This window comes from Chrysemys picta, chromosome 15, assembly GCF_011386835.1.
Source record: "Chrysemys picta bellii isolate R12L10 chromosome 15, ASM1138683v2, whole genome shotgun sequence".
Lineage (NCBI taxonomy): Eukaryota > Metazoa > Chordata > Testudines > Emydidae > Chrysemys > Chrysemys picta.
In genome coordinates this window covers 26,465,709-26,479,182 of record NC_088805.1, presented here as the reverse complement: position 1 = coordinate 26,479,182, position 13,474 = coordinate 26,465,709, and the positions used below count along the sequence as shown (strand labels likewise).

General features: G+C 37.7%; 1 protein-coding gene across 5 annotated transcripts in view; it reads right to left on the bottom strand.

Moving 5' to 3' along the window:
* Positions 1 to 735: 735 nt before the first annotated feature.
* Positions 736 to 13,474, bottom strand: part of MPHOSPH9 (M-phase phosphoprotein 9) — a 47,436-nt gene continuing 34,697 nt past the window's right edge. For all 5 annotated transcript variants that reach the window (XM_008163511.4, XM_065568709.1, XM_024101394.3 and 2 more), the window contains 9 exons: positions 9,785 to 9,886; positions 8,274 to 8,411; positions 7,272 to 7,447; positions 6,176 to 6,340; positions 5,708 to 5,828; positions 4,720 to 4,823; positions 3,488 to 3,738; positions 2,896 to 2,964; positions 736 to 1,424 (listed from right to left, as the gene is read on the bottom strand). In XM_008163511.4, the coding sequence (XP_008161733.2) occupies positions 1,323 to 1,424; positions 2,896 to 2,964; positions 3,488 to 3,738; positions 4,720 to 4,823; positions 5,708 to 5,828; positions 6,176 to 6,340; positions 7,272 to 7,447; positions 8,274 to 8,411; positions 9,785 to 9,886 (1,228 nt within the window). In that variant the 3' untranslated portion in view covers positions 736 to 1,322. The remainder of the gene's footprint in view (positions 1,425 to 2,895; positions 2,965 to 3,487; positions 3,739 to 4,719; positions 4,824 to 5,707; positions 5,829 to 6,175; positions 6,341 to 7,271; positions 7,448 to 8,273; positions 8,412 to 9,784; positions 9,887 to 13,474) is intronic.

Sequence of the window (13,474 nt, the reverse complement as noted above, 5' to 3'; positions counted from 1 at the left end):
GAAGGAGATAATCAGGAGTGAATTTTATCAAGACAAAGTAGAAACATTAAGTACACAGTTACTATAGCAAACTATTTCCTCAAGGGAAGATACCTGTGGAGATTTTTTGAGCGATTACATTGATCATTACGTTTAATTACTCCTGATGATTACAAATAGAGAGAATAGAGAACAAGAACTACTCTCGCAAAAGAGAGGGAAAATATATGGAACTCTTCAAGTGTCTAGGGCTTGCGCAAAGAGTGTGGCCTTTATCTCAGACTGTGAGGGGCATGAAAAAGATTTCCATACATAGAAGGCCCTCTACCAATGCTGCCACGCATGTAGTTCTGTAGCGCTCTGCATCTTCAACACTCAACCTTCTTGTAACTTGAAAACCCCTTTTTCAGCATTAATTTAGGCTCACAGTGGGAAGATGCCCCTCACAGTCTTAGATAAAGGCCACACTGTTTGCACAAGCCCTAGACACTTGAAGAGCTCCATATATTTTTCCCCTCTCCAAGCCCCTTGGGAGGGGAGTTCTTATTTACCAATACTGAGATATCTGAGGACAAGACCAGATGGCATGGAACAGAATTTGGCCCTGAATATTTCCAACAGGCTTCTAAATTAATTAGTAAGTCTCAACACTAAAGAAATATTTTTTAATTCATGTGGCTCTGTAATATCCTCACCCCATCACACAAGAAATACAATTTTGAAACAAAAATATTCAGTGTGTATAACTACTTTCTATGCATTTATACAAATGGATATTTAATAGAATTCCAGTTTGCAGATATACATTTATTTAAGATGTGTCACAATAACAGCGAATTAAAAACCAAGCTACAATATTTTAAATAAAAGGTGTTTACCATATGCTTGTAGTTATAGTCACCATAGAAGCTGTGTTGCTTTCTGCATAATATAAAAGTTCAAAATGTCATAGTACCTATTATTTACAATGTAGCTATTCATCTCTATAAAAATGGTGAGCAAAATGAACTGCAAAAGGATTACAACATGATTTTGTTCAGAAAACAAGCTGCCTCAGTTTACCTTCCTTATTATAAACTGAATTCTTATATACTATTTAAAAATAATTCACATTCTTAAAAAATAGTAAAATACACGATTAACATTGATTTCTCAAGTGTAAAAAAATATGTTTAAATATATGTGGCTATTTGAAGTACAAAATATTGCTGTGTGTAAAGGATAACATGGTTGTAAAACTACTATTGAGGGTTTACAAAAATACAAAACAATTTGCATTTGCTGAGTGCATAATTATACATTAGTGCAAACAAAAGCATATCTGAATTTAATAGATACAAGTCTCAAAGATTTGCAGAGGTACGTAAAACATGAAATCTTTTCAACGTCATACGGATTGAGCCCAAATCTCTATTAATCCTTTCCAAGCGATCTTCCAAGGCTTCCTAAAGAAAACATTTTAAAAAGATAATACATTCAATACCATACAGTTATAAACAATGGTCTTCTAAAATAAATATGTTGGTACTGTCCCCATTTTCCGTCAGTGTCTTTTCTGATGCATTAACAGCTTTCCACTAACACCGGGACATTTGTCTACCTGAGTATGTACTCAGGCAGCTAGCCTGCACTGAAGTCTGTGCTGCCACATCTTCACTACTATTGTTCCTTGTGCAAGCTAGATTAAAGCTAGCATGCGTGTGTCTACCTGAGCTACCACTATACCTTCATTTGTTGTGTAGATATACAGTAGAACCTCAGAGTTACGAACACCAGAGTTACAAACTGACCAGTCAACTACACACCTCATTTGGAACCAGAAGTATGCAATCAGGCAGCAGCAGAGAGAGAAAGACACACACACACAAACACAAAAGCAAATACAGTACAGTACTCTGTTAAACGTAAACTACTAAAAAAAAAAAGGGGGGGGGGAGGAAGCAGCCTTTTTCTTCTGCATAGTAAAAGTTCAAAGCTGTATTAAGTCAATGTTCACTTGTAAACTTTTGGAAGAACAACCATAATGTTTTGTTCAGAGTTACGAACAACCTCCATTCCCAAGGTGTTCATAACTGAGGTTCTACTGTATTCCAACTCAGTGGTTTACAACCTGGGGTCCATGGACTATGTCTAAGGATTCTGCGAAAGGTTGTCGTTGCCATAGAACAGTGGTTTTTCAACTTGTGGTCCGCAGAGCTGTGGGGGTCCGCAGACTATGTCTAAGATTTCTAAAGGGGTCCACACCTCCATTCAAAATATTTAGGGGTCTACAAATGAAAAAAGGTTGAAAACCACTGCTCTAACTTAGAACTACTGATATGTAAAGTTGTTGGAAGTGATTTTAACTGAATCTGATTTACACCCTATCATTTCTTAATTTGGTCCTAAGACACGATGATAACTGGCAAACAATTTCCATAAAAGCTAAAGATTCAAACCAATTCATGGGCAGTGTAGAGTGGTATGGAAAAGTTCCTGTTACAATCCACTAAACCAGGGGTTGGCAACCTTTCAGAAGCGGTGTGCCGAGTCTTCATTTTTTCACTCCAATTTAAGGTTTCGCGTGCCAGTAATACATTTTAATGTTTTTAGAAGGCCTCTTTCTATAAGTCTATAATATATAACTAAACTATTGTTGTATGTAAAGTAAATAAGGTTTTTAAAATGTTTAAGAAGCTTAATTTAAAATTAAATAAAAATGCAGAGCCCCCGAGACCAGTGGCCAGGACCTGGGCAGTGTGAGTGCCACTGAAAAAATCAGCTCGCATGCCGCCTTCGGCACGAGTGCCATAGGTTGCCTACCCCTGCACTAAACCATACCTTATTCTGTAGCAAAACAGAGAATACAGACTGAACTTCCAGTATTGGGAGATTAACTGAAAAAATAGTCAGATACACAGAAATAAGTGTTTTCACCTGGTTTAATCTTGCTTGTAAGGTTGTTCTTCCCCCACTACCAGGTATTCGACTCAATGCAGCCTCAATCTAGTAACACACAAAATACTGCAGATATAAATTCAAAAGTCAGTATAAACCTGCCTAATCTTTAATCTGCAAGAAAGTCAGGGATAGGTTAGAGATATATGTGCAGTGTAGTTGTTTAGATATCGTAATTATTACTATGTAATTATATGTACTTCTACCCACCCTCATAAACATCCCTTTGAAGAAGATAGCACTCTAATTAGGTGCTAGAATGGTTTAATGCACAAACCTTTCATCTCTGAAAGGCTAGTTTAAATCTTGGCTTGTTGCAAAATAAATTCACCTCAGACCCTCTATCCCCATTTGTCTGCATCTCAATTGCAGAATATGACTTTGCTTAGAAGAGTCAAAGGACTGAAGTATCTAAAGTTTACTGTGCAAGGAAGATGCTGCACCGTCAGAACAACTCTGGGAACTTTGAATTGGTTTGAGCCAGGCATAGTGCAGCTATATGGCTGTCTCACTAGCCTCTCTCTTATACAAATGCATTTATTCATAAAATTAGAAGAAAAATGGTTTTTACCTGTTGCTTTTCTTGTGTGAGTTCATCAAAAAGTCTCTCAGTTTCAGCCAATGTCTTAATTCTTGATGTATAGTTGAAATCAGCATCATAAGGTACTACTGATGGAGGAATACTTTGTTCATTTTTGTGTGGTATATTCCTCTCTTCCCAGGCAGAAGCCACAGTTCCTTTCTTCATTCCAGTGTGCAAAGATTCAGTGCAAGAACTATGTTTAACACAGCTGTCAATGCCTTTACCTGAATGTTGCCTTCCTATGAAAAGATGAAAGTGCTGTTTATTTTTTTAATTCCCCTTTTTATTTATAGATAGATAGATATAAAATGTATTATTCATAACAGAACATAAAGTGAACCATAGGAAAAGCAATGAATCACTGTGATTCTGTAGGACACAAACAGACAAAGGCATGAAAATTCACACTTGAGGCTTTCACTACAAACATACTAATGTATTTAATTATGCCTCATGATATCAGAATTATCTCAAGATGAAGCTAAACTTGGGAAGAAGTTATGTAATATTGATTAGTTGCTGTTGATGACTGAAGACTTTAGTAATCTCAGATTTACAACAACATAATTTTCTACAATATTAAACCAGAATATTTAATATAGGTAATGAAAAATATTTCACTGTAGCTTCAGACTGCTCTTTATATTATAGTTAAAGAATTAAAAACATGATTGAATATTAAAATATTAAAAATTTAAAATATAATATAAAATGTCATACATTCAGTATTTTAATGAAAATGTGGTTAAAATAATGTTTTCATCCAACTATTTAAAACATTAAAATTAACTAGCTTTATTATTATAATTACCCTTCACTATTTGTATGCAACACTTAGTAACAGAACCTTCATTAAGGATATTGAATACACACAAGGGCCTGGTTCTTCGTAATATATACATTGCTTAACTAAATTAGAAATTAGGAAATTTATTTCCTCTTATTTTTCAGTTGAATTATTTTGTTATTCTATTGTTTGTGCATGTTTGTGTGTGTATAAAAATTAAATATTTACTGTAATAACAGTAATTTTTTACTGCTACAAGCAATATTACTATTGCATTTATTTATTGCAAAATAAAAGGACAGAGATTTATCAGAAAAATGTCAGGATTCCTCTTATCTACTCAGTGGAAACTATGTGGAGAAAAAAGAGTTCCCTTTAGGAGGGTGAAGAAAAAAATTAAAAAATCATAATTCTGCCCATTCTGACAAATTACCTTCTATATCATCTAGTGAAAGAAACTGGAGTCGTTTTCTTGGATTGCTATGTTGTAACGTAGAGGTAGGAGCAGTTTCCAAATCATCCAGAAGTATATTGAATCTACAGAATGATGAGGGACGGGGTGTAGAAGAGACAACTACTTGTTAGAAATACCTATTATAAAAAATAGTCTCTCTTTTTATACTTTTACATATTAAAAACAATTTCCTCTTCAATGGAAAATGTGATCTCTCTGGATTCTCCTAATTACAACCCCACCTTCAGGTTCTTTGGTTTCCATATATCAAAGGCCTTGAATCATGCAACCTGTTTCTTTCTAAAGGAAGAGGCCTGACTCCCATTCTCAAGAGCACTTTAATGTTACACTTAAGAGTGATGCTGAACTTCCCTTTTCCTCCACCTTACATATGCCTGCCCTGTACCCCACCTCCAGAATCAGAATGCTGCCTCTGCAGCTCTGCCAAACAGGATATCCAGCAAAATATAAAGAAAACCCTTTGTTTCAGTAGTAAGTTTAGTCTTCACACAAGTTTCTATGGGGGAGTGAAAAAGAGCTCTAAGTGCTTACTTTCTTTTACCCATTCTTTAAGGCATCACTTGTATCCCTGCATACTGACCCCGATTTACTCTGTGTTGACATAGGACAATGCCTCTACAGTCTTTTCCCTGTCAATATTATTCCATCAAATACGATATACCTAACACATCACCTTGGTGAATGCTAACTGGGGGGATCCAAGGTTATTCTTGCTCTATTTCAAAAAGCAAACTTGACTTCAAATACATGTCCCAGTCATGCAAACCCTTACTTAAGTGACCAGGCCTCTCTCATATGAGTATTTCAGATTAAATGTGATAAAAGACTACTGCCATGAGTAAGAGCTATTCATAAAAGTATGGGTATGCTGGATCAAGCCCGTAAATTGTGTAACTACTATCTGAAAATAAACCCCGCTCCAAAATTAATATTTACAAATATGTACCTAGTCATTGTGTTTTCGTTTTTGCCAACCAGGTGGCTAAATCCTGGAGACAGGTTTTCTCTTGGAGATCGTTTTGGGCTGTATGTCACGGACACTGGTGCCAGCATTATTTCTCTTCGTGCTGCAGAGAGGAAAAGATTTAAGTGCCTAACACTTTTTCTATTTAAATAGTTTTTCTTAATACAATTTGATCCCCAAGTCTTAAAGAATTATTCTCAAAGTTCTCCATGAAGTACTGTCCATTTAAATCATATAAAGTATGTGTCACACACTGACAAATGATAGTAAGGTTACAGCTTTCACATAGTCTGTAACTCATGTACGCAATCCTTTTTTCAGAAAATCCATGATAACAATGTGAGAATCGTAACTTGTAAATTACCTTCAGCTGTTTGTAACACAACCTTATGTTATTTAAATACACTGCATTTTGAAGTGACACAATAACCTGTACACAAAAATGCTTACTTGGAGTGTTTGCCTTCCTGTTTGAAGGTGGGAGGGATGATGACCTCTGCCCACTAGGTGAGCTATATCTTTTTGGTCTTTGTTGATCTCTGCATTTCTCTGGGGACCGATTGGCACTAAAAGTGCTTTCATTAAATCCAACAGTTTGACGTCGATGTGATGTTTCTGTAAAAAAAACAAACATAAAAATTAACATTTATATTACACAGGATATTGAGGATTCTCCTTCACTCAGACCCCATGTAACCTACTGTACTCAACCCTGTACTTGTTCCATCTCAGCTGTTTCCCATGTCAGTAGGTTTGTGTTATACTAACCAACTGTACATGCTTAAGTCCTATCCCCACTAGAAATTGAGCAATATTTGACATTCACTGAAGTAAGATGTTAACCTGACCTATGAGGAGAGCTGTTCTGCAGCACAGATATAGAAGAGAAGAAATGAATTTAAAGTGAAGGTAAACAGGACAAGTCTGAGCTAGTGAGAAATAGCACAGGCTTAATAGAAATGGGAGACAGAAAGCAGGGCAGCACAAGTATCTTGAGAGACAGGAGTTAGAACAGGACCTAAGTTTTCAAACCTAGGTGCTTGAATTTAGGCTCCTAAATCCATATTTTTGGCGCCTGAGTAATAAAGGCCTGATGCGAAGAGGTATTAAGCACCTGCAACTCCAGCACCATAGAGGAAGAGATTAAGTCTACTCAGTCATATAATACACGCCAGCTTTCATGCCAACATTTAGACGTTACACTACAACAAAACAAATGTGGGTGCAAAGACAGCAGGAACTTTGTTAACACTCAGTATATATAAATTTCCGCTAGAGAAAGGACATGAACTAGATGAACTAATACAATGCTACAGAGAATTTCTTACATTCCTATTATTTTAAACAAGTCAGCTAGCTTTGTTATTTCCGGTTTTGTTAGGCAAGCTACAGAGCATTGTTTTAGGATACACAAAGACTCTTTGCAAAGCTAACAACTATTTTTACCCTGTCACCTGAGCCAGACTAATTCTAATCCTGGAGGACACAAAAAACGTGATTTTGAGGATGCAAGTCAAGACAAATCCAAGAATATAAATAAATTTACTAGTTGAAGTGTCTTCTTTTTCTGTCTGTGTGCCCCAACTTTTAAATGCTTTTCCCTCTTCAAGTTCTTTAAAGGCTTTCATGATTGGTGTGTCTGGTGGCTCATTTTCTTTTTTTGCCATTATATTTGTTAAAGCATCTTCTTGTGAAGGGTCCTTTTCAGGCGGAGAATGGTGCCTTAAATAATATATGAAAGCAGCATATGAGGAACCAAGATTTTATACTGTAAGTAGGCTATCCAAATATCAACCAAGAGTTACACTCACATAAAAATGAATGTAATACTTTACAGTTTGTTGGTGCAAAGTATTGTGTCATCTTACAACAATCCAAATGGAAAATCCTTATAAATGTTCTCTATTTCATCCAGAAACCTCTGACTTCTAAATATTAGTTACAGGATGATGTGAACCCCCAAATCTGAGCAATAGTGGAAATGAGTGAAGTTTGGTGAGCTAGAATTTTTGAAACATCAACTCCGTAAAATCTTAAAATCAAATCTACCCTGACAGAGACTGACGAACGAACAAAGAACAAGGCAAACTACTAAAAAGACAGAGTGACATCCTCATCAAAACTGAAGTCTGCAGAACCAGCAGAGCTGCAACCAACCATGCCAGTGCGATTCTCACCGAGAACTCCTTTGCTGACAAAGGACCTGAAGTAGAATACTTGCGAGGGCATAAAGGCAATGGCGGTTGGTCAGTGAACAAGACGTACCTATGAGGTCTCTTCAAGGGCAAAAGACCTTTGAGAGCTAAGAAAGTCTCTGCCTGTTTCACACTAGATTAGTAGGTTCTTTCAAAACATGCACAGCACTTCAGGCAATGGATAAATACTTTAGGCTTTAGTAAATAAATACAAGCACAAAACTCAAGAACAGTCAATTTTAGAGAAAATTATTTCTAAAATCAGAAATTGCATAGATATTTCTTAGATTACAACTGCTCTGATTCTCCACTAGATCAGAGTGGAGGGTGGAGGTTACAGGAAGCTATCTTACCTAGAAGGTATGTAGGTTTCCTCCAGTCTATTATCCATAATGCTCTCTTGATTTTCTAAAGGTTGGCCTGTGAAGATTGAATACTCTGCTCCTGGTATCAACCACTTCCGTCTGTTTACATCAGAAGTTGTCAGCTTGCTATTGGAGTGAAAAGCTTCAGGATTATGAAATGCTTGAAGTTTTGGTTTTGAAATTAAAAAACAAAACAAATAGCACTTATACTAGCCAAAGAGAGAAAGCACCTTACATTCCAATATACAATTACAAATTTGTAAAGATTTGGAGAAATAAGTACCTTTTTAAAAAGTGAGTGTTTTAATTAAAAGAACACACACACTCAAATTTCAGTAATTATTTATAACGTATTTTTAGAAGGCAGTATTTTCCACAGATCTATACTTCCATACAGAAACACTTGCTTTTCTGACTTCAAATGCCAGATACCAAGTTGGCTTCTTCGCAAAGATTTTGAATGAATTATACAAAACTAAGATATAATTGTACCTAAGATGAAGCTGTTGGTTTAAAGCCTCCAACTCTTTACTTCTCTTTTGTCTCATCCTATATATTTCTTAAAAAGAAAGAGCACAACTGATAATACAGAGGAGTGTTGAATATAGAGGCCACCAACTATTTTCAATTGAACAATTACAGATTAGAAATACCAAAAAAAGTGATTTTATATATAGATTCACTAAAAAGCACACAAAAATTAGAATAACAGCGTATCATTCACACAATACCAAGAACAATAATTATATTTCTTTAAATCTATCCTGCTGTTTGTTTAAATGGAATGATGCTCTTTCTGTGTGTGCTATCAGTTTATAAGGCCTGATTTCATCCCCAGTTCTACACTGGCTTCAGTAAATTGCACCTCTTCCCTACACCAGTGGGGGCAAATCTGTCTCATAACATTTAAGTCTTTCCATTTTTCCTATTTTGGAGGCATCCCTCTCAGTTGCTAATTGGTACATTTCTGAAGTTCCTTAATAGAAGGTAAAACTTTTGAGGCATGCTTTATACATCAAAGGAGCAAAGCAGGCACACCCCAGTTTTGCCCCTCTTCTAGCAAAATTTACACTCTAATTTCCACATAATCTAAGTGACATTTGTAAAAGTTTATTTTAAAAAATTTAAAAAGTCAAATACACCTTTCTGATTCAAAGTATTAAAGGTACAATGACATGGAGCAATTGCAGGTTCAGATCTTATACTTCCTACTGTGTACCTTTACTCACAAGGGTAATCTCTACTCATTTAAGTAATCCCAGTGAAGTAACTGAAACCACTTATAGAGTAAGGATTATACAGGTAAAGCTTGCAAAACTGGACACCCATATTTTTTATTTGATCTTTTAATCATTTCCTGGCATATAATATGCTGGATTATGTAATATGTCTTTCAAGTGCTACAGTCTACCGTTAGATAACCCATTTTTAGCCAAAACAGAAAAACTTCTCAATAAAACACATCACCCACCTTTTCACATGATAGAATATTCACTTACTTGGCATGAGATGTTCTTAAATGACTTTCAGTAATATGACGGAGTTTCAACATATTTTCATGTTCTACCTGCTTGATCTGAGCTTCAAGTTTTGAAATTGTTCTAATGCAGAAGTAAAGAAGACATATTACAAGGAGGTTTAAAAGAAGTTTAGGATAGTGTTGTTAGATCTTACACAGTATTAAAATATAGGGATTTTTTTTTAATATATGTCCTTGGTGGAGTTTAGGTGGAAAAAGCGTAACCAGTATGTAAAGAGACTTCATTGTATCTGATTCCAAGCTCTGTCAAATCAGAAGTTAAACAACATGGATGGAGGGCAAGAAAAAATATGTTGCTGTGGAATAATTCCATCAAAGTGTAAAACCATTTAAAAATACTAATGAGGTTACATGGGTTCTATCTGAATGAAGTCTATTTTTTTAAATTAGTTTCACCAAAAGGAAGAAAAAAAATCTCTTTTCCTCCTTGAAAAGGTGGATTTCTGTAAAAAGCTCCCCCATTTTGGATTTAATGGGCTGATCTTCATCTCACATGTTACTCAGGTAACTCACCCAGCCTGCTGTTCAGACTTTTCACATCATAACTCTCCCCTCCCCCGCCACAGAGTAACCCACACCTTCAATTAATCAAACCTTGGCAAGAATTCTGTTAAACCTGCAATCAGAATTAAAGTGAAAAACCCCAGACCTGGTGGTCCTCTAGATTGGGGACTGTGACATAGACATGCCCAGGCAGGTATATTACCTCTGTGTCCAACCATTTCTCAATATTTCATCAAAGAGGTTGTGGGTGGTCTTGGCTGAAACCTAGGAACTAGCTGATTGTCATGGTTACTGTGAAATGTTTGTAAGGGAAATAACTTAAGAGATATGTAAAATGCAGACTATTAGGTTTCAAAACTGTTGTCACCTGAGGCGAGGCAGATCTCGAGGCTAACTCAATCAACATTGGGAACAATAGACATCTGTGAAGCCAGCCTATGGTTACTATCTGGACCAGGTGCAGGCTTGAGGCATTAAAGACAAAAGAACTCCAGGAAAAGTCTCTGAATAAGGGAATCCCCTGGGGAAAGGGCACAGGATTTGTTCTATTACAGAGGAGATACACTGCCAGCAGAAGTGGGGGTTCTCATTAAAGGTGGATCGTAGCTTTCTGAACTGGACAAACATGGCCAGGACTGACCACTGAGTGAGCAATACCGTATTCAACAGGAAAGTAACTTGTTAATAAGTATAAACTATAGATTTTGTATGTTTTTCTTTTACTTGTATCCTTATGTTTCCAAACCTTTATACTTGCTTTTATTTGAATCTCTATCTCAAACTCTGTTAGACCTAAAACCAAAGTGAATTTTATTTAAGTCCTTTGTGCTAAGAAGAATTGAGGTGCACAGCTTCCATGGAGGCCACGGATCAGTGTAGACTGTGAGTTTCCAGTCAATGAAGGGTTGGGCACTCAAGTGTATCAAAGTGGGGTGTGTGAAATTTCTAGCTTGCATTGGGAGAGGGGCTTGTAGAGCCCAGAGCAGAAGGCTTGTGTTGCCAACAGCTGGTAGTTGGGGAGGCTTTCCTAAAATCTAGGGCAGGAGTGGCCAACCTGTGGCTCTGGAGCCGCATGTGGCTCTTCAGAAGTTAATATGCGGCTCCTTCAATAGGCGCTGACTCCGGGCTGGAGCTACAGATGCCAATTTTCCAATGTGCCGGAGGGTGCTCACTGATCAACCTCTGGCTCTGCACCAGGCACTGCCTCCACTCCACCCCTTCCTCCAAGGCCCCCACCCCTTCCTGCCCCCTTCCCCGAGCCTGCCACGCCCTCGCTTCCCTCCTTCCCCTCCCCAAGCCTCCCGCACACTGTGAAACAGCTGATCACTGCGAGTGGGAGATGTGGGGAGGGAGGGGGAGGTGCTGATTGTTGGGGCTGCCAGCGGGCAGGAGATGCGGAGGGGGGAAAATGGGAGCTGATGGAGGGGCTGCTGATGTATTACTGTGTCTCTTTGGCAACGTACATTGGTAAATTCTGGCTCCTTCTCAAGCTCAGGTTGGCCACCCCTGGTCTAGGGGGCAAAGAAAAGGCTCTCTCATGCTGTAAGAAGGTGGTAGTGATCCACCTCAGTCACTGGGATCCATCACAGAAATACAGTTTTCAGATAGGAAAATAAAATATCTTTTTCCATTAAGGTTGCCCCCAATCTGGAATGGTCTATGCCCCAGCAGTTCACAGAACCAGATGAGAGAAACAGACAATGCAAAAGAAATACTAGACTGAACCGCCCGACTCCTGCTCTCAGAACATAGCATACAAGTATGGCAAAGGCACCTCAATCTTCACAACAATGACTAAAAACAAAAGTTTAGATACTGGTCATTTACCTGGCATCTACGTTTCTTTTAGACAGATGGACACCATGTCAGCTTGGGATGTCTCTACACCCTTTCTGGTCTTAAAAACTCTCAAATGCTTAATAATATATACTTTCTTGATTGAGGAGTAAATTCAAAGCCTAAGCAGGAGGCCTTCTTCCCTCCCTTTTTTTTTTGGGGGGGGGGAGGGGGGGAGGAAAGAGAGCAGAACAAAATAAATAAGGATTTTGGCTTCCTTAAAATCCTGTGAATTATACAAATATATAAAAGGGCCAGGACAACACCCAAAATGGTCCCAAATTCTCTCTTTGGCTAGACTGGTTTTAGACAAAGCAATAGAAGGTTAATGGCTTAGTAGCAATGAAATCTAGAATTGACTAGGCGATGAAACTGGTGACCATCCTAACACTGAAAAACAACAAACAAAAATGTACATGAAAAATTGTAATTTCCCCATCTCTCCTGATCTTTCTGACTTATGAACCGCAAGACTCCAGATGCTCAGATGAACATGGGGAGGGAAGGGATGACAGCACATACCCACAAAAGAGAAACAGTGAGTCATATACCAAGAGAAGTCAGCTCAAAGAAATCCTGTGCGGCCTATACTAGAGCTTTTCCAGAGTAAAGTCCCTCTTCCCCTGACAGCCGCCCTGAATGCTCTGTTTAGGAGGCTTGCAAGAGAACTGTTGAGAAATATGAGACAAAAGACTTTCAGCAGTCGGTAGCCATGCACAATACTGGTTGGACTTTGGCCCATTCATCCCTTGATGGTCATGAGTCCTGCCTGATGCATATCCAGAAAGTGTAAATTCAATGGATTGCGGTTCTATCAGCCAAGAAAGAGGTCTAGATAGCAGGAGGGACAGCCATAGGAGGTATTATTCCTGCTCTATACATGGCACACCTTCCTGTCCTTTATTTGTGCCTAGGTGCCATAATCTTGAACAGCAAATTCCTGTCAGCATCCACATTAGTGAAAACCATATCAAAGACTGGTTAGCTGAAGATGAGGGCTTTTGAGGAGAGAACTCTGGCATGAAAAGCTTGACCAGTGGATTGGCTGAACTGAATGACAACAGAAAGAGGAGACGCAACCCATTCATTCCAGATTGGGAGGAGGTCCTGATGAGGAAAAAAATGTTTAAAGTGTTGTAAAATAAGTAGGCTCTTATAATTTGTGCAACGTAACATAAAATTATTCAATATCTGTACAAAGGTGCTTTATTAATTTTTACAAATTGCAACTGGATCTAAAGATCTGCAATAATTTCCATTATCAAGGATTAAATGCTAAATGCATTAAACCTAGATTCACATTATTAAG